The 23,202-nt window shown below is 54.3% G+C and overlaps 10 protein-coding genes across 10 annotated transcripts; 6 read left to right on the top strand and 4 right to left on the bottom strand.

Moving 5' to 3' along the window:
- Nucleotides 1-217: 217 nt before the first annotated feature.
- GAA1 (Glycosyl phosphatidyl inositol protein transamidase complex subunit) lies at nucleotides 218-2,272 on the bottom strand (the record flags this gene model as incomplete). The annotated part of the gene is made up of 3 exons (XM_064835350.1): nucleotides 218-754; nucleotides 809-2,196; nucleotides 2,263-2,272. The coding sequence occupies 3 exons, from the start codon at nucleotides 2,270-2,272 to the stop codon at nucleotides 218-220; spliced, it is 1,935 nt and encodes a 644-aa protein (XP_064697285.1).
- A 301-nt stretch (nucleotides 2,273-2,573) lies between these two features.
- On the top strand, nucleotides 2,574-3,462 carry RBD2 (putative rhomboid protease; the record flags this gene model as incomplete). Its single annotated transcript, XM_064835349.1, has 2 exons — nucleotides 2,574-2,751; nucleotides 2,807-3,462. 2 exons carry the CDS (start codon nucleotides 2,574-2,576, stop codon nucleotides 3,460-3,462), a joined length of 834 nt encoding a protein of 277 aa, XP_064697284.1.
- A 328-nt stretch (nucleotides 3,463-3,790) lies between these two features.
- Nucleotides 3,791-4,639, top strand: LTS14_002642 (uncharacterized protein; the record flags this gene model as incomplete). Its single annotated transcript, XM_064835348.1, has 2 exons — nucleotides 3,791-4,121; nucleotides 4,218-4,639. The coding sequence occupies 2 exons, from the start codon at nucleotides 3,791-3,793 to the stop codon at nucleotides 4,637-4,639; spliced, it is 753 nt and encodes a 250-aa protein (XP_064697283.1).
- A 786-nt stretch (nucleotides 4,640-5,425) lies between these two features.
- Nucleotides 5,426-6,712, bottom strand: LTS14_002641 (uncharacterized protein; the record flags this gene model as incomplete). Its single annotated transcript, XM_064835347.1, has 1 exon — nucleotides 5,426-6,712. The coding sequence occupies one exon, from the start codon at nucleotides 6,710-6,712 to the stop codon at nucleotides 5,426-5,428; it is 1,287 nt and encodes a 428-aa protein (XP_064697282.1).
- Nucleotides 6,713-7,877: 1,165 nt separating this feature from the next.
- HPC2 (HIR complex subunit) lies at nucleotides 7,878-9,896 on the top strand (the record flags this gene model as incomplete). Its single annotated transcript, XM_064835346.1, has 1 exon — nucleotides 7,878-9,896. One exon carries the CDS (start codon nucleotides 7,878-7,880, stop codon nucleotides 9,894-9,896), a length of 2,019 nt encoding a protein of 672 aa, XP_064697281.1.
- A 563-nt stretch (nucleotides 9,897-10,459) lies between these two features.
- On the bottom strand, nucleotides 10,460-11,248 carry LTS14_002639 (uncharacterized protein; the record flags this gene model as incomplete). Its single annotated transcript, XM_064835345.1, has 1 exon — nucleotides 10,460-11,248. The coding sequence occupies one exon, from the start codon at nucleotides 11,246-11,248 to the stop codon at nucleotides 10,460-10,462; it is 789 nt and encodes a 262-aa protein (XP_064697280.1).
- Nucleotides 11,249-11,501: 253 nt separating this feature from the next.
- LTS14_002638 (uncharacterized protein) lies at nucleotides 11,502-12,648 on the bottom strand (the record flags this gene model as incomplete). The annotated part of the gene is made up of 2 exons (XM_064835344.1): nucleotides 11,502-12,568; nucleotides 12,618-12,648. The coding sequence occupies 2 exons, from the start codon at nucleotides 12,646-12,648 to the stop codon at nucleotides 11,502-11,504; spliced, it is 1,098 nt and encodes a 365-aa protein (XP_064697279.1).
- A 349-nt stretch (nucleotides 12,649-12,997) lies between these two features.
- LTS14_002637 (uncharacterized protein) lies at nucleotides 12,998-15,115 on the top strand (the record flags this gene model as incomplete). The annotated part of the gene is made up of 1 exon (XM_064835343.1): nucleotides 12,998-15,115. The coding sequence occupies one exon, from the start codon at nucleotides 12,998-13,000 to the stop codon at nucleotides 15,113-15,115; it is 2,118 nt and encodes a 705-aa protein (XP_064697278.1).
- Nucleotides 15,116-15,519: 404 nt separating this feature from the next.
- LTS14_002636 (uncharacterized protein) lies at nucleotides 15,520-17,333 on the top strand (the record flags this gene model as incomplete). The annotated part of the gene is made up of 2 exons (XM_064835342.1): nucleotides 15,520-16,210; nucleotides 16,270-17,333. 2 exons carry the CDS (start codon nucleotides 15,520-15,522, stop codon nucleotides 17,331-17,333), a joined length of 1,755 nt encoding a protein of 584 aa, XP_064697277.1.
- A 2,264-nt stretch (nucleotides 17,334-19,597) lies between these two features.
- LTS14_002635 (uncharacterized protein) lies at nucleotides 19,598-22,467 on the top strand (the record flags this gene model as incomplete). Its single annotated transcript, XM_064835341.1, has 4 exons — nucleotides 19,598-19,770; nucleotides 19,885-20,028; nucleotides 20,131-20,715; nucleotides 20,769-22,467. 4 exons carry the CDS (start codon nucleotides 19,598-19,600, stop codon nucleotides 22,465-22,467), a joined length of 2,601 nt encoding a protein of 866 aa, XP_064697276.1.
- Between the last annotated feature and the right edge of the window lie 735 nt (nucleotides 22,468-23,202).

Genomic DNA, 23,202 nt, shown 5'->3' with positions numbered 1-23,202 from the left:
GATGTTCAGTTCGTGCTCCCGGCTTGCTCTGTGACTCTTTCATGCGAGGGCGGCCCGCTTTGGTCGGGGCGAAGCTACGGGCTGCATGGATCGCAGAGGCTAAAAGGGCTACGCCCAGAGGGCATGATCGTTCACGTGATATTACCGTGAAGTGAATATCTGTGTCAGGCATGGCATCGATTTCATGCGTAAAGGATCTCATCTATGAGTGAACGATCTACTCGACCCGTTCCGCAGCTCCAGCCACAAGCACAATTCCACCAAGAATCCAGGCGGGCCACCAAATCGACCAGATGACCAGAGGCGTATAAACGCCCTGTGCATGCCACCCCTTCGCCATCTCTAACAGCATCCACTGCATATCCTTGTCGAAGTACCACGTCATCGCGTACAACACTGTAGGAGGCGAAACCGCGGTCCAGGTGAGCGCTCCGAGGATCTCTACGAGATACTGGCCATATCGTCCCATTGACCCCATCGCGATCGCCACATCACTTCCATTACTGCTCCTCCTCCCAATACTCAAAGGCCTAACAAAGCTAAGGGGAGCAGCCAGCACGCCCACCACAAACGCCAAGCTAAAGTTGAGCGTGGCGAGGGTGGAGAGTGCGGCCCCGAGGAGTAGAAGGGAGAAGGACTGCATGATCTGGATCTGCTGTCGGGAGACCTTGACGCCTCGAACCAATATGATGGCGATGAAGGCCGGGAGAATGTAAGATATTGCTGCGATGATGCGGAGGCCGAGTGAGAGGTACTGTACATATGTCAGTAGCGGTAGTGGGGAAGGAGGGCTTGTTGTGGTACTTACAGCGCGGTTCAGGGTATTAAGAGCTTGTATGGGCAGAATGCCGAGTAGATGCACAGCCAGCACAGCCAGCACAGGGACGAAGAGCTGCCGCTGCACGGTCCGCGTAGCCTGTTTGGGGATGAGCACGATCGCACCAGCCGTCTTGACAACCTCCAGCTGACCCTCCTGCAACTGCTTGTTCGTAGAACCAGACTTCGGACTCGAAGCAATAGGCGCTCTTCCACTCTGCACCCAAAGCGCCAACGCAGTAACCGTGAAATTGCCCGCAATCAACATAGCAGCCGGTAGATAATTCCCAATACTAACGAATCTCTGCGCACCCAATAGAATGTAGAAAAAAAAACTCTGATGCAAATGCTCAAGTAAGTTGTTGATACTCCGGAAAATACTCTCCGTCGTCCTTCCCAGAGACATCTCATCATGCCATCCATCGCCCAGAGTTTTGAGCGTGATAGCGTCGACATGATAGGGCATGAATGCTGAATGAGGACCCGTAGCATGACCGGCACTCTGCGTGATCACGCCTTTGGTAAGAATTTTGAGGCGGTCAGGATATTTATCGCTGTGGGCTGTGATGCCATGTAGACTACAGCCTATCCCCATCTGACCATTAGCTATGGAGACGGCAGTATTGAGTAGATCGAGATTAGGCAAGGCGCCATTAATGCCATCGTAGAGGATATCGAGTTTGTCGAAGCGGTGGCCCCAGGGTCCGACGGGATAGTCGATCGCTACTGCTGCTTGAAGAGCGCCGGCTTTGATTGGGAGTTCGCTCACGTTTCGGGAAGATGTGACTTCGGTGGCGGTGCTGTGGTAGGCTGATACCCAGGCTTCGGGGCCGTATGTGCTGTCGGAGGGGATGAGGACGATGATGTCTTTGCTCCAGATCGACCAGCGCTTGAAGTATCGCGCCAGTGTTAAGACGAGGGCTACACCAGAGAAGTTGACTTGGCCGTCGAAGTTGCGCCAGGCGGCTATGAGGACCATGGCTTCTGTAGCATCTGCCCGCGGACCTTGCAGGATAGTATAGAGGTTCGTGCCTTCGATGTCCTCGCCCGCAACAGTGTATCTATAATCCTGCCGCGCCGGCTTCAGTCCGATGTCCCTGATCACACTTTCCACGGCATTCAATCGATCTCGCTCGTCCCAGCCAGATATGCCGTAGACTTCTTGTCTGTAGGCGCGGAAGACATTATGTTCGCTGCCGCCGAAGTAAGTGTGGACTTGACCCGGGAGGATGGCGTTCTCGGAGACGTATGTTTGACGCGAGTACTCATCGAGGGGCAGGATGAAGAGCCAGGCTATGCCGACCACAATGCATAGTGCTGATGCGAAGGGTGGGAGTTGCAGGAGTAGTGGAGAGTTGCGGAGGGTGAGCAGGCGGGCGACTAGTAGTGGCTGGATCGTCAGTCAGCGATCACAGTGTATTTATCGGGAGAGGTGAAGAGACGTACGTAGCGGCATCGTGGTGTTCGACTCGCTGTCACCGTGCCATTGTATGTTGCTCGAGTCAATCTGCAGAACCAATGTTTAGGCCAGCTACGCCAATAGCAATTGATTTACCAATTGATCAAATGCTCGGACGCCGGATTAACTGGCTAGCCGTTGTACCTAAGCAATCGGCGGTAATTACCTTAAGCTTACCGAGCAGGGATATGCGCTGCGTCCGAGTCGCGTGCCCGAATGTCGAATCACTTTCTTTTCAAGTCCTCGACAGACGAACTCCTTTGCGCCGACCACACTCTGTGGTGTCTTATCGTCCTATATGGCTTTCACCTTTGCCCTCCCGGATGCGCGACGAATACGATACTACTTCCAACGCCTACCACTCTGCACCCGAGGTCTCCTAGTCGTACTCACAGCATTCTACATTGGTCACCTCTTCACACCCGCGCTGAACCGCTGGGGAGCTCTGGTACCACAAGAAATAAATCTTAGTACATGTACGTCTACCACACCATCACACCCCAATATAGACTACCTCTGACATCGCTACAGTATACCGCCTGAACACCTACCCACTCCTGCACAAAAATCTCCTCCACTTCACCCTCAACTCCCTCGCTCTGATCCCGCTCCTCGAACGCTTCGAGTCCGAACACGGCACCATCGTGACCTTCATCCTCTTCTCCGGGCCCTTCGGCCTCCTCCCTGGCGGCCTCTACACCCTCCTCGAACGCTACATCTTCCGCCTCAACGGCGCCGCCATCGGGGCCAGCGTCTGGGTGTTCCTGCTTCTTGCGTCCGAGAGCATAAAGACGTACCGCACGAACCCGTATTTTGCGATTGGGGATGTCAAGATCCCGACTTGGGTGACGCCAATAGCGATTATCCTCGTAATAAATTTCTTGGTGCCCCATACGAGTTTCCTAGGACATTTATGTGGTGCTCTGGTCGGATATCTATGGGGATTGGGATACATCAAATTCCTCGCGCCACCGGAGAAGATTCTTAGGTTCATTGAGAGCAAGTTGAATCTACTCGGCAGGTTGCCGCATTATGTTAGTGTGGACCAGAAGACTTATGGACGGTATGGCGTTCTGCCGAGTACGAGTGAGACGAGACCTGGGCCTGGGAGAGGGACATTAGGGGCGATGAACGGAGTTGCTGTTAGTCCTACGGATGGTGGTGGTGGGCAGAGGCTGGGTCCTTGAAGATTGTGAGACGTGTATGATTATGGAAAGCACTTTCGAGTCATGCAGGCTTCCTGCCATTGGGACGATTCAGGTGGATCTTGCGCCGAGAGTTGGTTTGGACGAGGAAGGAGTCACATCCAGTCCTGAAATCCTCCATTTCGACATCTCCACATACATCATGCTGCAGCTTCATGCCAAATTGCACTGAAAGCATGATTACGCCATCGCTATAGCACGATAGATCAGCACCAATACCGAAGCTTGATCGCCACAGTACACTTGGGTCCCACGAAACCCATCACAAACAACCACTCGTCATCATCAAGAAGCTCCATCACACCATACAATGACCCTCGAGCGCAAGGACTCAGGCATCGCTCTCTGGACCCCAGGGCGTATCCCCAAATTCAAACCTTCCCACCGACCTCTCGCGCCACATTGGTACCACCAGACCCTCCTCGACCAAGACGCAGACCTGCTCCCCAAACCCGATTCCACCGACCCTCTCGCCTTCCTACCCTCTCGGACGAAGGAATACCCAAAGTTCCCCAAATTCGACTACTTTGTCCTGCGCGACCGTCTTATCTGCACCCAGATAGCCGGAAGGTTACTAGACGTATCAAAGTACTTCGCAGAAGTCGCCCAGGGGAACATGGGGATTTACATCGATGCCCGAAGTGAGTGCGCTACTCCACAAGACGAACCATCACACCGGCTCCCTACCTTCCCGCATCCACGTGTCTGGTGAGCAATGCGCTGACACGACTGCGCAGGATTGGCATTATACTTAGACATCCACTTCGGCCTCACAATCTTTGTGTCGAGGCAATTCGGCACCGTGAACTTCCAGAAAGTCATCAGGCCTTGTCTTGTCTCCGCACCCACTCCGGCAAGAGTACCAGTACATGATTCACAGACTATCACATCCGAATTCCAGGCTTGGCGGCATGCGGAATGTGCAATTCACTATTGTAGAGAGCTGCACCTGGATGTGCTGGGCGCGGAAGTCAGGGGCGCACTCTTGTGGTCGAGGCGGCTGCTCATGGAGGCGGAACTGCAGAGGCGAAGTTTTGTGCCGCGGACGATGGAGGAGGAGCGTGAAGCTCGTAGGATTGTGGAGAGGTTGGGTCTGGAGAATACGGCTCTTAGGCCTAGGGAGAAGTTGTGGGAGTCGCGGATGCTTAGGCAGGGGTAGGAGGGGGCTATTGAGCGGTCAGACGGGGAAAGGAGGAATCCTACATTGTAGATACATTGTATCTCACCCTTCACTTCGCTGTGTTTTCATTCCGCACGACAGATGGAACGGGGAAAGTCAGCTCGTCCGGTTGGCGTTCAAGAGATTTGGCAATGGCCTCGTGACTCCCGGCCATTGACCTTAGCTGGAATGGTGGCCATGAGCTTTGGCTTAATGAATACATCGTGCCGACTAGCCCCAACCAGCAGGCATGTCAATACCAGGTAACAGCCAATGCCACATGCTATGCATGCGCTTGAGGTTGCTACCTCTTCTCCTTAGATGATACTGGTGGGATGGATCGGTGGGCGATAACCGAGACGCCACTCATGTCGTGCAATGGTCAGAAGGGAGATGCCAGATCCCGGGGTTAGCAACCATGCCGGCGCATACTCAAAGGAGCACGGAGTGATATTGACACGGGAGGCAAGCTGCTGTCCGATCTCTAATGTCACGGTCGAAGTCTGCCATACTGGTGGCGAGGACTAACCCAAGTTCGCGGCTCTGTCCCAGCAGGGTCACTCTTGACTTAGGACCAGCGCCATGTTGCACATGCCGAATCTTGTACTGCCGTCTGCCGGTGTGGTATTCTCCCAACGCATTTCATTTGGAGATTCTGACGATCATGAATGGACTTCATGACTCTGTTACAAGCTCCAGATCGACTGAGTATGGTCTGCCGTAGATGGATTGACTGCCCCTCTCGTGACATCAAATGACACCGTCGAATCGATAAAAACGGGCAAATCATGCGGCCTTCCACCTCCTCCCCCCTCCTTTCTGCCACAGATGCACAGCCTCCGTCGCATAAGCCTTCGCACTAACATGCCGTCCACGATCAACACCCTGCCCTTCACTCTCCATAACCAGCGTCTCAATAACCTTCTGCTTCTCCACTTCATGCCACAATCCTCTCGCCAGCTCACCCAGACTATCCTCGATCCCAGTCAAATCAGCCCCAGGCTCCCCAGGGTTGCCGAACTCGCCCTTACCAAGTCTATACAGCAGGCGTCCAAGTGTCTGAAAAGCAATACATCTCTGCGCCGCGTAGCTGGATCGCGAGAGATGTGCTAGCTCGGCGATGGTGTAGCCTGCCGCATCCGGTGCGTCGCCATGGTGGTGCAGTCCAGCGGTCACTGGAATCGCGGCAGCAGTGGTTGGTGCCAGCAGTTCACCTGTGAAGGAGAAACGGATGTTCTTGGCACTGAAAGTAGTAGATGTTGGGTCGTACGATTTGTTGTTTGAAGCCGAAGATTGCATCCACTCTAATTTATCTGGATCGGATGGCAGAGAAGGGAAGTACTTCTCGTGTAGGTCCTTGAAGAATGTGGCGGATGAAGGATCTAGCTCTGGTGGTTGTGGTGGTCGTGGGAAGTGTACGCTGTCGTGTGGCAAATGCTCAGGGGCGGATACTTCTGTATGACCGTCGTCCACTTCTTCTGCAGTCGACGGATCGGCATCGTCTTCTGCGAAAGTCACTGTTCTACGCGAGGACACCTTGTGGGCATCTCTGGGCTCAGGTACCGCAACAGGCTCAGCAGAAAGATCGGTTTCGTTGCTTCCGCTGCTGATGTTGGATCGCTTTAGTAGCCGCTCGATCAATGCCGGACTTAGACTGCTCATCAGTTCTTGTCGCTCCTCATCGAGTTCTGTAGGAGACATCGCTGCAAGCTTGGCATTGTTCTCGTCGTCGATGCGGCGCTTTTCCTGCTCCATCCACGACTTTGGTCCGCCATTGCTACTTGAATGCTGGGGTGCGATTTGGGCTTGAGGTCGAGATACGTCTGGTCTTGCGCTGTCAGCAGTCTTTGGCCCGACGTCATTGCGAGTCTTGAATCTGCTTTGCGCAGTCCTCTTCTTATGTTCAGGAAATCCAGTTTTGCTCTTTAGTGTCGGCGCGCTCGGAGGCTTCGCAGAGCCAGGCTGTCGCTCCAGCACATCCGCCACAAAAGCACCTGGCAGTGCCGTCTGTTTCGCTACTGGTTCCTCGTCGTCCGAGCCCAAATCGAGCTCAAATCGCTGACCTTTGATCATATTGTATTCTTGGCGCGGCGATGCATGCGACTGTTTCAAGTGATGTTTTAGCCGAATTCTCGATTTAAGGTTACTTGATCTGCCGCTCTAGCGCCATCGTGCATACCGCCTGTCCCGCCTGCTTACATGTACACACGTAGCTGGTGCTTCATGTAAATACATGTACCGCATCTATGGTGGATGTAGTGCTTTGCATTAGACTTGTGAGCGATACACAAGGTGCTGGTCATTTGTCTTCGCAAAGTTGCTGAGGGCGCGTGACACAAAGTTTCAAGCGAGCATCCATGCTGTTGCCGAGACGAGACGCAAGCTTTGCATCTGGTGACCACCAACACAACGGCACGAGCACCAGCTTCCATGTTGAGAGTTGGTATACACACTGCCATCCCCACCCAGTACTAAATCGCGACGTATATTGTAGAAGGCGGAGATGTGAAGGGTACATAAGACGCTCGAAGCCGACCGGCTCACCAGCCGAGATTCACTCGGCCCTCTACGCCCTTGGCCGCCGCTCGTAAACGCAGCAACGTCAGAGCCAACGATCTTTCAGGCACATGCAGCCCAAATAACCCTTTGCGGGGCCCGCCCATGGACTTTTGTGAAATAAGGAAGTGAGGGAAGGGAGTGGCCGTGCTTAGCAGCAGCTGGTTCGCTCGCTGTTCTGTGTCGGGAGCTTTCAAGTTGTCCGCGCTGGTCGCTGTCGACTTTCTCATATGACTGCTGCCTCGCGCTGTCGTGTGTGTCTGCTCCATTTCTCCCCTTTGCATCTTCTTGCTACCACTTGCAATTGTGAGCGTGCATGTTGTCCGCCATCTATTGACGTCTTCCGGCCATCAAATCGACCTCAAGAACGATCTTGATTTCAGCATATAACTGCCCGCTCCACTTCAGCATTATCAAGGGCCACATCGCACCTATACTGGCCTGTATATGGCAGAATATTGTCGTCGCCGCCTGCACTCCTGACACTGCGACGTTGGAAGTTCAGCATCCGCAAGCACCGTCGTCCGCGCTTCGGATTGGCTGGACTGGATCGCCATGTTGAATGGTTCCCTATAACCATTCCTGCTGAGCAAACACTCCTGCTTTGCGTGCAGACCTTGCATCTTTTTCTTGTTAAGATATACATTGTCGGCTTGGCGGAAAATCTGTATGAACGGCTACAATGGCGACTGCGGCGAGTTTTCAGGATCGGATGCAGCTCGACGAGGCGGCTTCTGATCGCTCTTCCTCATCTTTATCGCCGCCACCCACTACTCCACAACATGCCGACACAATTCACGTCGCTCGCCCACAATACCATCTTCCCCACGTTCCTGGTGAAGGTGTAGCAAATCTGAACGCGGGCATTCCCGCACAGACTTCAAATGCTGCTATACATGCCCAAAATGGCAACGTGTCTGCACAGGCGTCTACGACTGCGAATGGTGCTGCGCCTGAGAAGCCTAGGAGACAACGTAAGAAGAAGATACTCGACTTCGATGCTCAAGGTCGTCCGATCGAGCCGGCTCCAAAGAAGCCTCGCAAGCCTAGGGCCCCCAAAGATGCAACGACCGCAGCGACGACCGCGCCGCGCAAGAAGCAGAAGATGGAAGAAAAGCCACCGCCCCCGGCTGATGGCCCTGCAACCACGCGACAGCCAACGCTCACCGACATGATGCACAGTTACCATCAACCCGCACCTCCAATAACAGCACTTCATCAAGCTCCTTATCAACAACAGCCTCAACCACAGCCCCAGCCGCAACATCGAAGCAGTCTAGGTCCACCACCGCCATCGTCAACATTACCATCGTCTCGACCCACGACCAGTGGCCAAAACTACGATCCCATACGTGGCTTTGATCCCGTACGTGCAGCATCATATGAGGGCGCCCATCATCGTCCCACGCACCCACCAAACGGCGTATCGTCGGCCCAAGCATCACCGCATGTGAATCGCGCGTCAGCATCGCCATCAATAGCAAGTCTGATCGACCCACCTGCCACTATCACGGCTCGAACCTCGATGCCCGCACCCCCGCCATATTCTCCGCAAGCAAACATGCATCAGCCTCCTTATCTACCATCGCAACCACAATCACCCACGCCACCGAAACCAGCACCTGTTGCATATCCACATCCGCCCATGCCGAAGTCACCTGTGCAAGCTGCGTCATTGCCACCACCTATATCGGCGATGGACGGTGCTATGGATGTAGACCTGACATGCGATGCTCCAAAGGCCTTGCTAGATGCCAAGACAATTTCAAAATCTTCATCTACAGGACCCACACCGAAGCCGAAGGCTACGTCACCTCCACTCAAGGTCGCTGGAAGTGGCTTGTTGTCTGCGAACGATTTACTGGGTGGTGGATCATCAAGCGACACGAACGAGCGTCTAGGCGTCAATATCGACATCCACATCCCACTCAACCCGGCGGGAGGCAACACGATCAACATTGCCCACGAGATCATGAAGAAGTATGGGCGTGACGCGATCAATCCTCGTGCGGCAGCACATCGCGAGCAGCTGCAGCGGATCCGTGCAGCAGCCAGTAAGCTGGAAGGTGGTGCATCTGCAGATGACATGTCTCTTGACCTGTCAGAAGCAGGAGATGATGATAGTAACGCCGAGATGGGTGGTATGGACGACGACAAGAGTGGCACCGGCGCGGATGGTAAGGCTCAGGTACGCAAGCGCCGTAAGAAAGTTGAGGAGTACGACAAGGAGGATGAGTTCATCGACGACACCGAGCTGGCCTGGCAGGAGCAAGCCGCAGTCGCGAAGGATGGCTTCTTCGTCTACTCTGGTCCCCTGGTCCCACCTGGCGAAGTCGCGAATGTCGAGTCGACCACAACATCAGGTCGTGGAGGTAGAGGGAGAGGCCGCGGCGGCGGGCGAGGCTCTCGTGGTGGTACAACAGCCGGAGCAACTCACGCTTCGTTGGCTGAGAAGAGTAAAGATGCTAGTGCGCCGACTCGAGCAAGAGGCCGTGGTAGAGGTACTGGCGCGCCTAGGAAGCCTCGCATTACCAAAGCGGATCGCGAGCGCATGGAGACGGAGAAGACGGAACGTGAACGTGCTGGGCAGGTGCACAACGGGGGGCCGACAGGAGTGCCGCCAGCGCTCGCACCTCCTCCGCCTCAGCAGGCATTGCCGAGTTATAGTGGTCCGATAGGCGGTGGACCGGTCGGCGTGTAGTATCCACCACCACCACTGGATCATGCCCGGCTGCAGAACAACGAGGATGCTTTCAGGCAATGGCTTATACGACGCCTGCACAAGGGGCAGACCAAGATGCGAAACAATCGATTGCAAGGCGATACGCCAGCGGAATTGCGCGGAAGAAATCACGATGAGTCACAGCGATATGGCGAATAGAGGATTGTGTGAGACGGGGCGGACTCGATAATAATTTGTTGGGCAAGCGTGGCGTCCTGATTGTGCGCAATTTGTCTTGCGCATCGGCGTTGGTAGAGTGGTGGATTGCAGTATACTGTAGATCATGCCACCGTTGATGGCTTGGGGATCCTTCGAAGGCTCTTCTCAAGACCCTTCCAGCAGTGTATGATGGAGCAATGGTCTTGCTCTTGTCAGAGTCCATACTCAGTTACGAGCCACGTTACTCTCTTCTTGAAAATTTCCAGGATCGCGAGATAACGATAGTCTTGATTGATGCGTTTGAAGAAGGCACCGCAAATTGGATTCTCTCTACTTGCTTGGCTCGAATACGGAATATGTCAGCGCAGTAGTAACCACATTGTCTAGCCAGCTTTCTCGAACATCTTCACGATCTCATCCACAGTCCTCGCCACCTCCCCTGGCCTTGAAAGCATGGGACTATGCCCCGAATCCTCCAACGTGCTAACGATCCACTTCGCCCTCCCACCAGCACCCTCAATCATAGCATCCTGCTGCGCAACAGGCACAGGAACATCCCCTGTCGTCCTGACATAAGCCAGTCTACCCTCAAAACCCTCAGCATCATTCTGCCAGGCCTGAGGAGGCACAACACCCATATTCGCCGCCATGCTCTGCGGCTGAAGTCTCCCTACCGCCCAAGCCGTGAGTTCGGGCGAGACGTCCGGAGCGTAGAACAGAGAAGCCGGGTTTTTCGTGACGAAGAGGCCTGGCTGCGGCGTGTCCCAGTCGACGTATGGGAGACCGCCTATATCACGGATGGCTTGGCCTTGATCCATACCACCTGGGAAGATATAAGCCGCGAGATTGATGAGGCCGAGGACGCCGCCGGTGTCGGCTTTGCGGGATTGGGTGGAGAGGCCGAGGATGGCTGCGCTGGCGATGGGTCCGGCGTAGGAGTGTGCGAGGACTACTACGTGTTTGTTGCGCGAGAGCAGGTCTTGGATGGCGGTGCGGACTGCGGCGGCGTCGTCGAATTGAGTCGTTCCTGGCTTTCCGGAAGTGCAAGGGAGATCGACTAAGGCCGTTTCGTAGCCTAGGGAGTGTAGATGGGAGACCTCGTGATCCCAGATCCAGGAGCCATGCCAAGCGCCATGGACGAGGAGGATAGTCGGGTTTGGAGTAATAGACATCGTATTGCAAAAGCGCAGGCCAGATTGTGGAACTGTAGTGGATGCTGTAGGAGAAACTGGCGATTTCGATCCGACTCTAATGTATCTCGTATAGAGGCGTGCGGCTGACCTAACAATCTTGGAACGCAGAGCTCAGAGCTCAGATGGCGGTGCTCGGCAGAAATTTGGGGTCCACTCATCCATGTCAAGCGCTTCCTGAGAACGGATTTGTATGGACATGCTCCGGTGCAAGGCGCACTCCGACAATGCCTCTTTAAGCATCCCCAGCTGTCAACAGCGTTCTCCCCCTCTCTGCTTCATCTTGCTTACTCCCATCCTTCTCCACTTCATTGGGCGGCTCTAAACCATGGTCCTGCCTAGGCGGATAATCACCCACAAGCGCTCCCTCGCGTCGCAAAGCTTGCCCTTCCTGTCCTGCTCTTCCCAGTACACCAGCAATGACTTGCACGCATCGCAGACTATCGTCGTTCGCAGGAATGGGATATGTCACCCAAGTTGGATTGACATCGGTGTCCACGATCCCAATCGTCGGGATGTTGTTCAGCGCGCACTCGTGCAATAGCACATAGTTCTCCAACGGGTTAAGACAGACCACCAGATCAGGCTTGACAGCCGCTTTCTGAATCAATTGATCCTCGAACCCCTTTACCTCTTCATCGCGATGATTGACCACCTTCTTCTTGCATTTGCCTAAGATCTGTTGTCCATTGGTGATGGTGCCAGGAATCCATTTCGTAAATAAATGACAGCCTTGCGCCATCGATGCCGCGTTGACTACTGCCCGTGCTTGTCCTTCTCGTGATCCCACGAACAGCACCAATCCTCCTCTTTCCGTCACGCCAGACACGACTTTACAGGCCCGTCGCAGATGTGCCGCCGTGACGTCGAGAGAGATGATGTGGATGGGATCCTGTTCGCCACGCACACCGAAGATATATTTGGCATTCGCGGGATGCCATAAGCTCGTCGAGTGTCCGATATGCGACTGACTGGCCATCAAGAGCTCGAGTGTGATGTCTCTGGGACTCGGTGGGTTCGATAGGAGTTCGTGTGGGCGATAGTGGGTTTCTACTTCGCTTCCGATCTTGCCTGTCACGGCCTTTTGGTGGTGGAAGAATTCCCAGTCGCGTGCTACTTGGTCGTCCGATGCTATGCTGTTCTGAGTGGAGATGGCAGTCATGACTTGACTTTTGGTGGCATCCTCGGCGCCGGCAACATATTGCTGGTCCTGGTCCGGATTCGTGTATGTTTCTTCGATCTGGCTGGCGTAGCACCGTCTAAGAGTTCGGCCAGGAGTATATCGCGGGAGGGCAAGACGGCCTGTAAACATGTTAGCGGCGGTCAATGATGGAGCACATGTATACCATACCATGCCGCAGAATTAGGGATCTTATTATCATCGTTGCTGTGTTGTGTGAGCAAACATTGATGAGCATGAACAAATGCTTGATGCATTGCAAGACTCCCGCGGCCAAAGCGCCAGCAACTCGAGCTTCACGAACGCTGACACCTCGCCAATGGCTGCGAGATAATGATCACACGAGCCATGGACAGAATTGTACATATGATATGAAAGGACGTGTCGTAGCGACAGCTTCGTCGCTCAGCACCGCCATCTGGATCACGGACGAGGCCCTTGCCGAAGCCTTCAATAGATTCGTCCGCGTGTCACATGCCCACAATGCCAGAAGACATGGCTGCACCTTGCCAGGTCCAATGGAAGCACGAAGACGACATGCGAAAAGGAGAATGGGCCTTGCAGCAACGGTAGCAGCTGGGGGTGGGCCTCAAGCAATAGATATGGGAGCTTTGTTCGGACTGGGAGCAAGACCACCCATTCAGCCCGAGAAGAGCTGGTCGTGGGAGCCTCCTAGAGTGCAATCGCGGAGAGAGCAAGTACAGCCAGCGAGAGTCGCTTCTAGCTTTGGTATGAGTCTCGAGCAGTCGATGGTAGGTGTGGGCTTTCCGCTACCACCACCACCACCATCCTCGGCACTCTCATGGCTACCGAAAATGAGCACGGCCAAGCTCCCACCGGCACAGATACCGGACGAATCACAGAAAGCCATCAGAGCAAGCAAAGTCGAATTCGACAGTCTGCTACACTCTCTTGGAAATAATGACCGAATCGACAGAGAAGCAATCCAGCGACCCATCACTTTCCTGCAAAGCAGTGAAGACGAGCCGCTAGCACAGAATCTGGTCACGCTCTGCGACTGGATGGCCACGAAGGAGGTTTCAGACGAGGTCATCATGCTACTGATCTCGTGCGTCCAAGATAAAGTCCGGCTGCGGACAATCGCGTCAAAGCAGCTCGCGCCTGTATTCGACTACCTGGTCCGGCATGCGCAGAACCTCTCATTCGAGTCAAACTTGGTCGGTCTACTCGACACAATGGTGTCTGTTTCTGGCGAGACGTCGATCCGACAACTCGCAAGGAGTTTAGAACAACTGCACGGCGCCAAACAAGCTGACGACGACTCGATCCGTTTCTGGTTCAACATTCTCGACTCCTGTGAAATGATGCAGGGCCGTCGCGCACCTCGCGTAGCATGGGAGCAATTCTACCGACTCTTTGCTCCAAAGTTTCAGCCCGCACAGCTATCGGAGCACCTCTGCAAACTTCAAGACGAGGACTTGGCGGAAGTGATACTCCGGTATTGGGTGCCCAAGTACATCCACGCACCAGTCGCGGAGATACAAGAACCCCTTACCTACAGGACGTCAATTCGTGTAAACCTGCACACACTGGACCGAGCGAAAGCTGGCGTGGTAACAGCAGCGATGCGGGAAGACTTTACCGAACGTCGGAGCAAGATCCGACTCGCGAGGAGATATCTTGAAAGACACACGCCTCTGACGACTTTGTTCGAAATATTATCTGAGCGAGACATTTCCTACAGCACACTAATGCTCGACCTGACGAACATGTTCGTCGAGCAGAACTGCTCCAACAAGCTCTACTCGCTATTCCGTGGGGTGGAGAGATCTCTACAACTAGGCATACCGGTCAGCACGGCGGATCGCATCATTGAGTATCTTCAGACTTGCGGCAAGGACATCGATCTTGCTCGCGCGTTCCGGGTGTTCGAAGCTACGCCTTCCGTTTCTTTACTGGCCTGCGGCGACCTGCCTTTGACTCTTATCCATCGTGGTCTAGGCACTCCCGATCGCATTTTCCTGATGCTGAATCGCCAGCACGGACCCGATATCACGCAGGAGGAATTCAGGACAGTGCGGAAATTGTGTCTATCACAGAGGCATCTTAAGGTAGTCCATTTCTCCGCCTATCACTGGGCTGAATCACGGCATAAATCCGCCCGCGTCGCTCTGCGAAGAGTCTGGGAATGCTACCGCTTCTTGCAGGATCGTGGGGCCGACATCTCCGTTCTTGTATCTCGTGCCCTGGTCAAAGCGGGAATATTGAGACCACTACAGGAGGGCAAGTCTGTTCCTAAGACACAAATGCAATTTATCCTCTCCATTGTCAAGGAGGTGGAAGGCCAGGACGTGGCTAAGAAACTGGATGATGCGATTTGGGACTGGGGCAAGAAGTTGAGGGTCCCGGGCAATGCTCTTATGGCTGCGAGGCGTAGCTGGGCGGAACGGCGGAAGACGGAAGGCGTAGAAAGGGGCTTGAAGTGGCGGGTTCGATTGTGGAGTCGGAAGCCTAGTAGGTGGCATGACCATCGAGGCGTACTTCCTGGGAGGGGAGAGAGACCGCGTGTGAAGCGGCAGGACGACGAGGAGATGGTTAAGTTTCAGCCGCTCGCTGTTGATCAGGAGCCTGACGAGATGAGTCTGCAGTCGAACGACGGGAAACAGACAGATACCCACGATGGCCTTAGTCGCGAAACGCTTGATTAGTAGTATACGGTAACTGTAAATAGTGATATCCATATAACTGTCCATGATCTCTTCGGCGTCGCCAATATGCAGGATTTAGCAAGAGCGATTGATGCAGCTTCTGGCGGGTGGAAACTGTTACTGGATAGCTGGGAAGGCACGGCTGCTCGGTCAAGCTTTGCACTTTCCTCGCCATGGCCACAGTGCCTGCCCCTTCTCATAGCGACTTGGAATGCTCGACTCGCCTGCTCACTAAGCGTTTGTGTTTGTAGACATCCCTTTTTGTTGCCACGCCCGACCTCGCGCTCACACTCCAGGAGCCTCTTTCTTACCTTTGATCTTCCGGTACAGGTGCTGGACGACTTGACTTCGCGAGGTCTTCTATACGACCTTCCGAGTTGGAAGCTCATCTTGAAGCTTCAGCCATGGCCGACATAGCACAATGGCGACGCATGATCCAGCCTACAAGATCTCGCACTCCGGCTCTCGAGCCAGACATACTGGACGATGCTGCTACTCCAGTCACACCGAAACGAGGACTGAAGCCCAAATTCTCGTCGTACTTTACACAACTGGCAGGCGTGCCTGAGATTGATTTGCCTTTTGGTTCGTCCATTGACGATCTCATGCCACCTCAGCTGCCGATTTGGCCAGAAGACGAGCCCTATCCACAGCCCAATGCGGAAGGCTTAATCGACTCCATAATGTGCCGGCTCATGTCTGATCCATATGGTATGCTCGACCCACGTTTCAACGGCATGATTTTGCAGATTTTCGAATCCTACCGTGCTGCGCTGGATGAGAAGACACTCTTGCAAGCTCAACTGGATGACCTCACCCGTGGCCGAAGGTCTATGGTTCATAGTCTGCAACAGGCACAGAAGCAGTGGGCCGGAGAGAGGCAAGCTTACAAGGCCGAGATCAAACGGCTTGAGGTGTTGATTGCTAATGGTGCTGGTGGGCTGGCTGAGGTCACGTTAGCAAGGCAGAGTAGCCAGCTCACACAGCATGAGAATATCAGGCGAAGTCAGCAGATTGACGCTAGTCTTCAATCTGTATTCGACTCACTTGAGAGAGCTAATCGACTTCATGAGAAGGCTTGGAGCAGTCAAAGAGGTGAGTTCGTAGCGTATTACTTTTGCCGCTCGACCTTGATATCTGCTAATTTGTTATAGCTGTCTTCCGCCCACAACCAGTCTCGCCATCAGCGAATATGAAGCGCCTATCGCAGCAACTCATGGCTTACGATGGTGTTGACGATTGCAAGGACGACAGTCTCGTTGAGACGATTCCGCGGCCAAGCTCGAGCGTTAGGGGCCATGTACGCTTCAATCAGCCGCAGCAGCTATCTTCCGAGACCCATCTCCAGCCCGACAGCAGATGCAGGTCGGTTTCTGAACCCAAGACGAGCCTCTCAGTAGAAACCATGTCCACTTTCAGCTGCCTGGGAGACCTCCTGCCCGACGAGGCGTCCGGGACTGCGAGTGAGCAGCTTTCGACACCATCCAAGGACACGAAGAAATCAACCAAGGCAACGGCAGGTCTTCACAAGCAGCCATCGCTCATCGCCAAAGCATCAGGCCTTCTTCATCGACTCATGCCTCAGAGCCACAGTACAGACACCAGACACTTCTCATTCGAGGCAGGTGAAGAAGCCTTGACACTTGTGCCAGCAGGAATTCTGGGCAAAAGCGCATCGCTTCCATCGTTGACTGAACAGCCACAACGTGCTGTCATGCCGATGCTCTCACCTGTAGCTCAAAGCACGACCACTTCTACGACGATGTCAGACACGAAACGAGCATCAAGAATTCCAACTCCTATCCACACAGGCAAGTCCATGGCAAGACCACGCAAAGAACGAGACACTTCGTCCTCGGACCTGCTATGGCCTTTGTGCGGACAACCAATCGAAGAACTCCAGGGAGCGCCTTCTAACCTCCCAGAGTCTTGTCCCGGCGGCATGAGTCCTTCCTTCTTCAGTAGCAATGTTCCATTGGATGGAGTAGGCACGAAAGAGCTTCTTCGCTCCGTTCGTGGGAATGCGTTCGCGAACGCTGCTTTTGCTACCAGGCACAACTCCAATCTGAAGCGCAGCTATGAGTCAAGCCAAGTGAAGCGCTGTATGCAGCTCTATGGACCACAACTCGATCATCTGGCATCGAGTATGAATGAAAGCACCAAGGAGAACGTGCCGCCGCTCGACCTTGATCGAGAGTATGAGGTCGAGAGATCCTGATGGCGTCCCACAGAGAAAGGTGACGGGAAGCAATGAAATGTGCCTTCGGGTTGTGAACCCTGGTGTGGAATAGGTGCCTCGCGACTGAGCATGTCGTGTTGGTGGGCGAAGTGTTCATGGCCGGAGCCCGTTGGCTTTCGAAGCTACACTTCATATCAGCATTTATTAGAAGAACGCACACTTGCTGGAGCAAGTCCACACGACTTGGTCGGTCGTCGCGGCCTAGACTCCATCTTGTGCCATCGTCACGAACTGCCTCTACAATAGCAGTACCGATGTTTCACAAGCTATTACTGCAAGCGATGCAATGTCGAGTCAACACTCGGAGTGTCCGTTCGCCAGTCATCCCATATCCGCCAAGCATGCCTGCATTAGCCTCGCCTGCACGTGTCGTGAGATAGAGATATATAGCACGAATAGCACAAATCCTCCATGTAGCAAGCGGACACAGATGACGAGGCCTCCAAGCGCCATGAAGCGCTGTTAGCTTGGCAGCAAGCAAAATTGTAGGCTCGGCCAAGCGGAAATGGAGGGGATGGTAAAGACAGTGAGGCGTGCAATGCTAGTCATGTGATTGTGTTGCCGCGAAGAAAATGGCAACGTGTATCGAACACATGGACCCAAGAGCACATATTGACAGGGTATCCTTCGTGAACATCGTTTTAGCCGTTGTTTCAGAGAGGGTTCCGCCCAAGCCGTTACCGAGCGCCAGGCATGAAGTCTGAAGGGAAACGGTCGTTGGACGCTGGATCGCTGAAAGGATGCGCATGACGCAAGCAGGTGTGGCTGGTGTTTTCGTCAAGAGGCACAGGAGCTGTTTGATGAGCAGAAACGTTGCCTATCTACTCGAGATCAGCGCAAGGTCAGCGGACTCGAGCTGCAGGACCGCGTAATGCGCAGGAGTACAGGCAGAATCTGGACCGGTCTCAATGTGCCACACCGCTCGACGTGCAGCCACAGCTAGACAGCTAGACTAGCAGCAGCCACTGTCGTGAGCCACACGTTTGCGGCACCTACCGTTCGATTGTGGGACTGTCGGGTCGTGGTGGGTGTTCCGTGCTTGCACGGACTGACCGCTCTCTCGAAGAATAATGAGCACGGAGAAAGCCAGCCGTGTCAACAAGCAGACGAAGCGCGTGTCGCGCCGTCGTTGATGGAACATTCGTTGTGGCTCAACACAATAGAGCAGATCACAACTTGTTGACCGAGACAGGATGCGAAGCAATGAACTCTCCTACCTTCCCCTTGTTTCTGCGGAGTCTTGACTGCCGGACTTACATGGATGTCTCTGCCACTACGCGCATTGCTACGGTAATTTCTCGAAGCAGAAAGTGTATTTACTCCGTGATGTACCAGTAAAAGGCAGTCCATCCCTTTCTATTGGTGGCTGCCTTCACCTTATTACTGTTGGCGCTTTCGGAAGTGTACTAAGTACTCAATCTCGGCTAGCAGCCTGCGGCTGAGCACGTATCTTCGATATGGAGCTCAAAGGTACCGGAGTAGTCGCGCAAGACTGAGGGGGTTCGGGAAAGATCTGCGCATGCCATCGATTTGTATCATAGTCGACCCGTGGAAGCGCTTCGCTTGAGATGCGTGTCTACTCTATGCATCCGCACCAGGTTCATCCTCGAAAGCACATCTCCCCACGGCCGAGAAGAAGATGAGGGCGGCACGTTCCTGGTGCCAAACACGACACCTATTGCAAAGCTGCCGCGTGTCGGAGATGAAGGTGCATATTGCTATAGCCGCCCCTGCAGTCCTCGACATATTGATACAGTCTTCGCATCGTCAGTGCGCGAGATAAACTCACGGTCTGCACTTCCTCATTCTCGCTTTACCGTTGTGGGCCACAATACCAGAGTGGGCCTTCAGCAGTGATGATAATAATTGGCTGACCAGTCCTTGGTGCCGCGCTCCAGGACAATTCGCCGACTAAGGCACAAGTAGCTTTCGGGACAGTCGAGGGATCCCTGCAGTGTGGCGAAAGCTGTGGCGCAGCAAATGTGGCTTGTGGGTTGTGGCTCCAACGCTCGCCGCCATTGAGCCTCGTCTCAAGTGTATCTAAGCGAGTCTGCCGGTTTGGTGCTGCAGCTAATGATGTCTGGCCACGCGGCCGATCGATGATGCCGGACTGGAGCAGGAGACGGCATCTCTCTGCACTGCACTATGGACCCTTAGCCACAAAGGCTGTTCAGTGCTCATAGTGGAGAAATGATCCGACCTACATTAGCCTTAGAACTAGCGTAGAAGTGACTTAAATCTGAATGAGCTGCCACACTTGTGGCGCACCTTTGACCTGTGCTCGTTTCATCCTATCCTCCAACGTGCACTCTCGCTACTCGACGACATTCTGTTCTCCAACCTCACATGCTGCCGTCGCCGTGGAGGACTACGCCTACCACTTTGGCTTTGGGTCTGCAGACATGTTTCGCAACAGGTATGTTCACCAACACCCCTTTGACGTTTGAAAAGCACGACCACGCGCGCCTCATAGCCACGGATCGGCGAGGGGTACCGTCAAATGCAGCGGGCTGATGCATTCGAATCACAGGCAGTCCCAAAAGCCCACCGATGACCTATACAAGAACTTCAAGGCCAACTTCTCAGCCTTAGGGCAGTCTGTGACCGGGACCAGTGCCTCGTCGCAAGCTGCACATTCGCTCGCAGATGCGCTGGATGTACCGCTGAATTCAAGGTACGTCATCCTCGCCCAATATCCCCAGGGATTGCGCGGAAGAAATGGAAGGAGAGCATGATATTCAGTATTGGCGAATGCGGAGCTGACGATTTCTCGTAGGTCTCTCGAGGTCCAAAGCCACGACATGAAGGATGCGGACCCGAACGCTCGTGGTTCGCATGAGGCATGGAACTTTGGCGGTTCTGGCCTCACGCCATCCATGATGGACCCAAATAGCCACAGCTTCAACATGTTCGCGAACCAAATGCCTGGCTATTACACGCCCACGCCGGGCGGCACGAACACGCTCTACCATTCCCAGGCTGGTGACCTCCACACGCCCGGCTTCGTCATGGGAGGCCTTGGCACTCCACTGTCCATGCCAACTTCTGAAGGCGGCTTGCATGCTGGTCACGCGCATGCCTTCAATGCCTTCCATCCGGATATGCCTCATCAGATGCAGCATCAGCAGTTCCAGAATGTCGACCCGTTCCATGTACAACAACAGCATGCATTTCCTCCGCATCATTTCACGCACCATCCGTCTTTCGAGGGCCTGGAGGGACCGATCGGGGAGTCTCCACTGGACGACCTGGGCATGGACGCACCTCTTCAACCCAAACATCATTCGCCGGAGATGCTTTTCCAGCCTCACAGCATGCGAAAGGCGATGCAACCGCCACCATTACACCCGACCGGAGACAAGTGAGTCCCATATCCACGATTCGATGTGATCATCGATAACTAACGCACGATAGATTCCGTTTTCACGCGACACTCAACGCGCCAACTGCCATGATCAAGCATAGCAACGAGATTCCAGTCACCTACTTGAATAAAGGTCAGGCGTATACCCTCAATGTAGTCGACACACGCAATCAGACGCCTTCCAGCTCAGCTAGGTACCGAACCTTCGTCCGAGTCTCCTTCGAGGACGAGCAGCAACGCGCAAAGCCAGCAGCATGTTGGCAACTCTGGAAAGAAGGCCGTGGCACCAATGAAGCCCATCAGCGAGGTGGCCGGCTTCAAGCTGTCGAGTACGTCGAATCTGGTCAGCTTGGAAATGCAGAAGATCCCAGCAAGCCACGTGTGGAACTCGAGTCACAGTCTTTTGACGGCTTCTGCGTGACCTGGAGCCCACCAACTGGCGCGGCCGAATGCCCGATCTCTGTTCGCTTCAACTTCTTGTCCACAGACTTCAGCCACTCGAAGGGTGTGAAAGGCATACCTGTCAGGCTCTGTGCCAAGACCGAGCTCCTGGATGACGGAGTCCAAGACCTCTCTACCGCGCGCGGCTCCGAAGTCTGCTTTTGCAAGGTCAAGCTTTTCCGCGATCACGGCGCAGAACGCAAATTGTCCAACGACGTGGCCCATGTGAAGAAGACAATCGAGAAGCTCAACCAACAAATCGCACAGATCGAGTCGGGAATGAGAGATCTAGGCAAGAGAAAGCGCGGCTCAATTGCCAAACCGAGCGCCGAAGACAGACCTGGCAAGGTCGCGAAGCATCGGCGGACGTGGTCAATGTCATCCGTGACGTCGAATAGCGCTCGGGGCAGTGCCGAGGAGGACCTGCACATGAAGCTCATGACGCTGCAAGACATGTTCACTTCCACCCGACCTGCGAGCGTTCTCTATCTCCGTGGCGATGATGTGGACGACCCAGATCTCTACCCCGTCAAGATCACTGGCGAACCAGCGTCCTTGGTCAAGAACGATTCAACAGAGTCATCAGCCTGGGATCGCCAGAGTGGTCTCAGCGCACCGCTCTCCGCCAGTGCATCGCCTAGTCTGAGTGTGCACTCGTTATCTGGTAGTCGACGCGACTCAACCCTCCAACAACCCACCCCGTTTGGGGGGCCTTCCAGGGTCAACTCTAGTGAATGGCGAGCGAATACTCAAACTGCGGTGGAAGATATCATACCCGCAAAACCCCAACAGCTTGACAGTCCTCCTGCCAATCAACCAGTGAAGGTTCAGACACGATCGCCAACAAGTGGAGCTATGACTGGCTGGGTAGAAGCCCTTGGAGTCGATCCAATGTATCAGCCGCCAGCCGAAAGAGTCATCAAACCCGTTGCTTGCTTCTACGCGCAACTGCGGGTACCTGGCGCATCACCCGGCGATAACTTCCATCGTGCCATCTATTTGACTCAGAGGACCCTTAAGGACTTCAACAACGCCATGGCTACCAAAAGCAACATTGAACCCACAAAGGTCTTGCGCACAGTGCGCATCAGTCGGCAAGGGCTTCACATTCTATTTGATGACGAGTGTGTGCGCGAGCTCGCCGAGGGCCAAGATATGACTGCAGAGTTTTCAGAGATCCATTCTGATTCTCCATCACGACTTCGGAGAGAGTGGGATGCCGGACCCACGGACGTTCAATGCGATGGAGATGTCTCCGCCGTCGCGACAGTCAGCAGCACCGGCTACGAGTTGCGACTGCTTTTCTAGAAGCGCAGGTCGCTTCGACCCACCGCTACTCATTTTGCATAGAATGATATCCCACGACGCCAACGACGACGCAATGTGCCATTGATTTCACAGCATCACAGAGCTGCACATACGCATTCATTTACAGATATCACGCCTTCCAGAGGCACCGAGATACCAGGCCATTGATATCGGGCTCTTGTTTCCTTGGGCGAAGACGGGCCATCATCGCATGGACGCAGACAGTTGCGCTACGAGCGCGGACAAATATATGTATAGGCATATCTTGGTATTAGTCCACACTCTGCAACAGTAGGACGAAACAGACGGCTTGCGTGGGATTTGATTTGCATTGGACTTTTTTCAAGATACCCATCTCGCGAATTTTTACTTAGTTTCATGTCATGCAAGCACCAGCAATCGAGACTGCCTTCTCAAGGATATCCTCGTCTGCACACCGCTACGTGACTTTGCTATGGAGGTGCTGGGAGTCTGCTCGTGCTCTCCCCCATCCCCCAGAGAAAGCTCACAGCCTGCCCATAGCCCCACGAATGTGAAACTCGATCGTTCATGTGTGTATCTCTTTCCTGGGATACCCGACGACCTTCAATGCACGATGACTCACTCGATGGAACCCAAAGGCCGACGTGTCACCACTCGCTGGGCACCTCCTGACACACGTGCGATGGGCCCCTGGACCTCATCCTCACAGCACAGCCAAGTCCTCCTGTGTTCGACACGAGCCGAATGTCGCCG

Source organism: Recurvomyces mirabilis, assembly GCF_035927965.1.
Source record: "Recurvomyces mirabilis strain CCFEE 5264 chromosome Unknown scaffold_5, whole genome shotgun sequence".
NCBI lineage: Eukaryota > Fungi > Ascomycota > Dothideomycetes > Mycosphaerellales > Teratosphaeriaceae > Recurvomyces > Recurvomyces mirabilis.
This window is presented reverse-complemented; position numbering and strand designations above follow the sequence as displayed.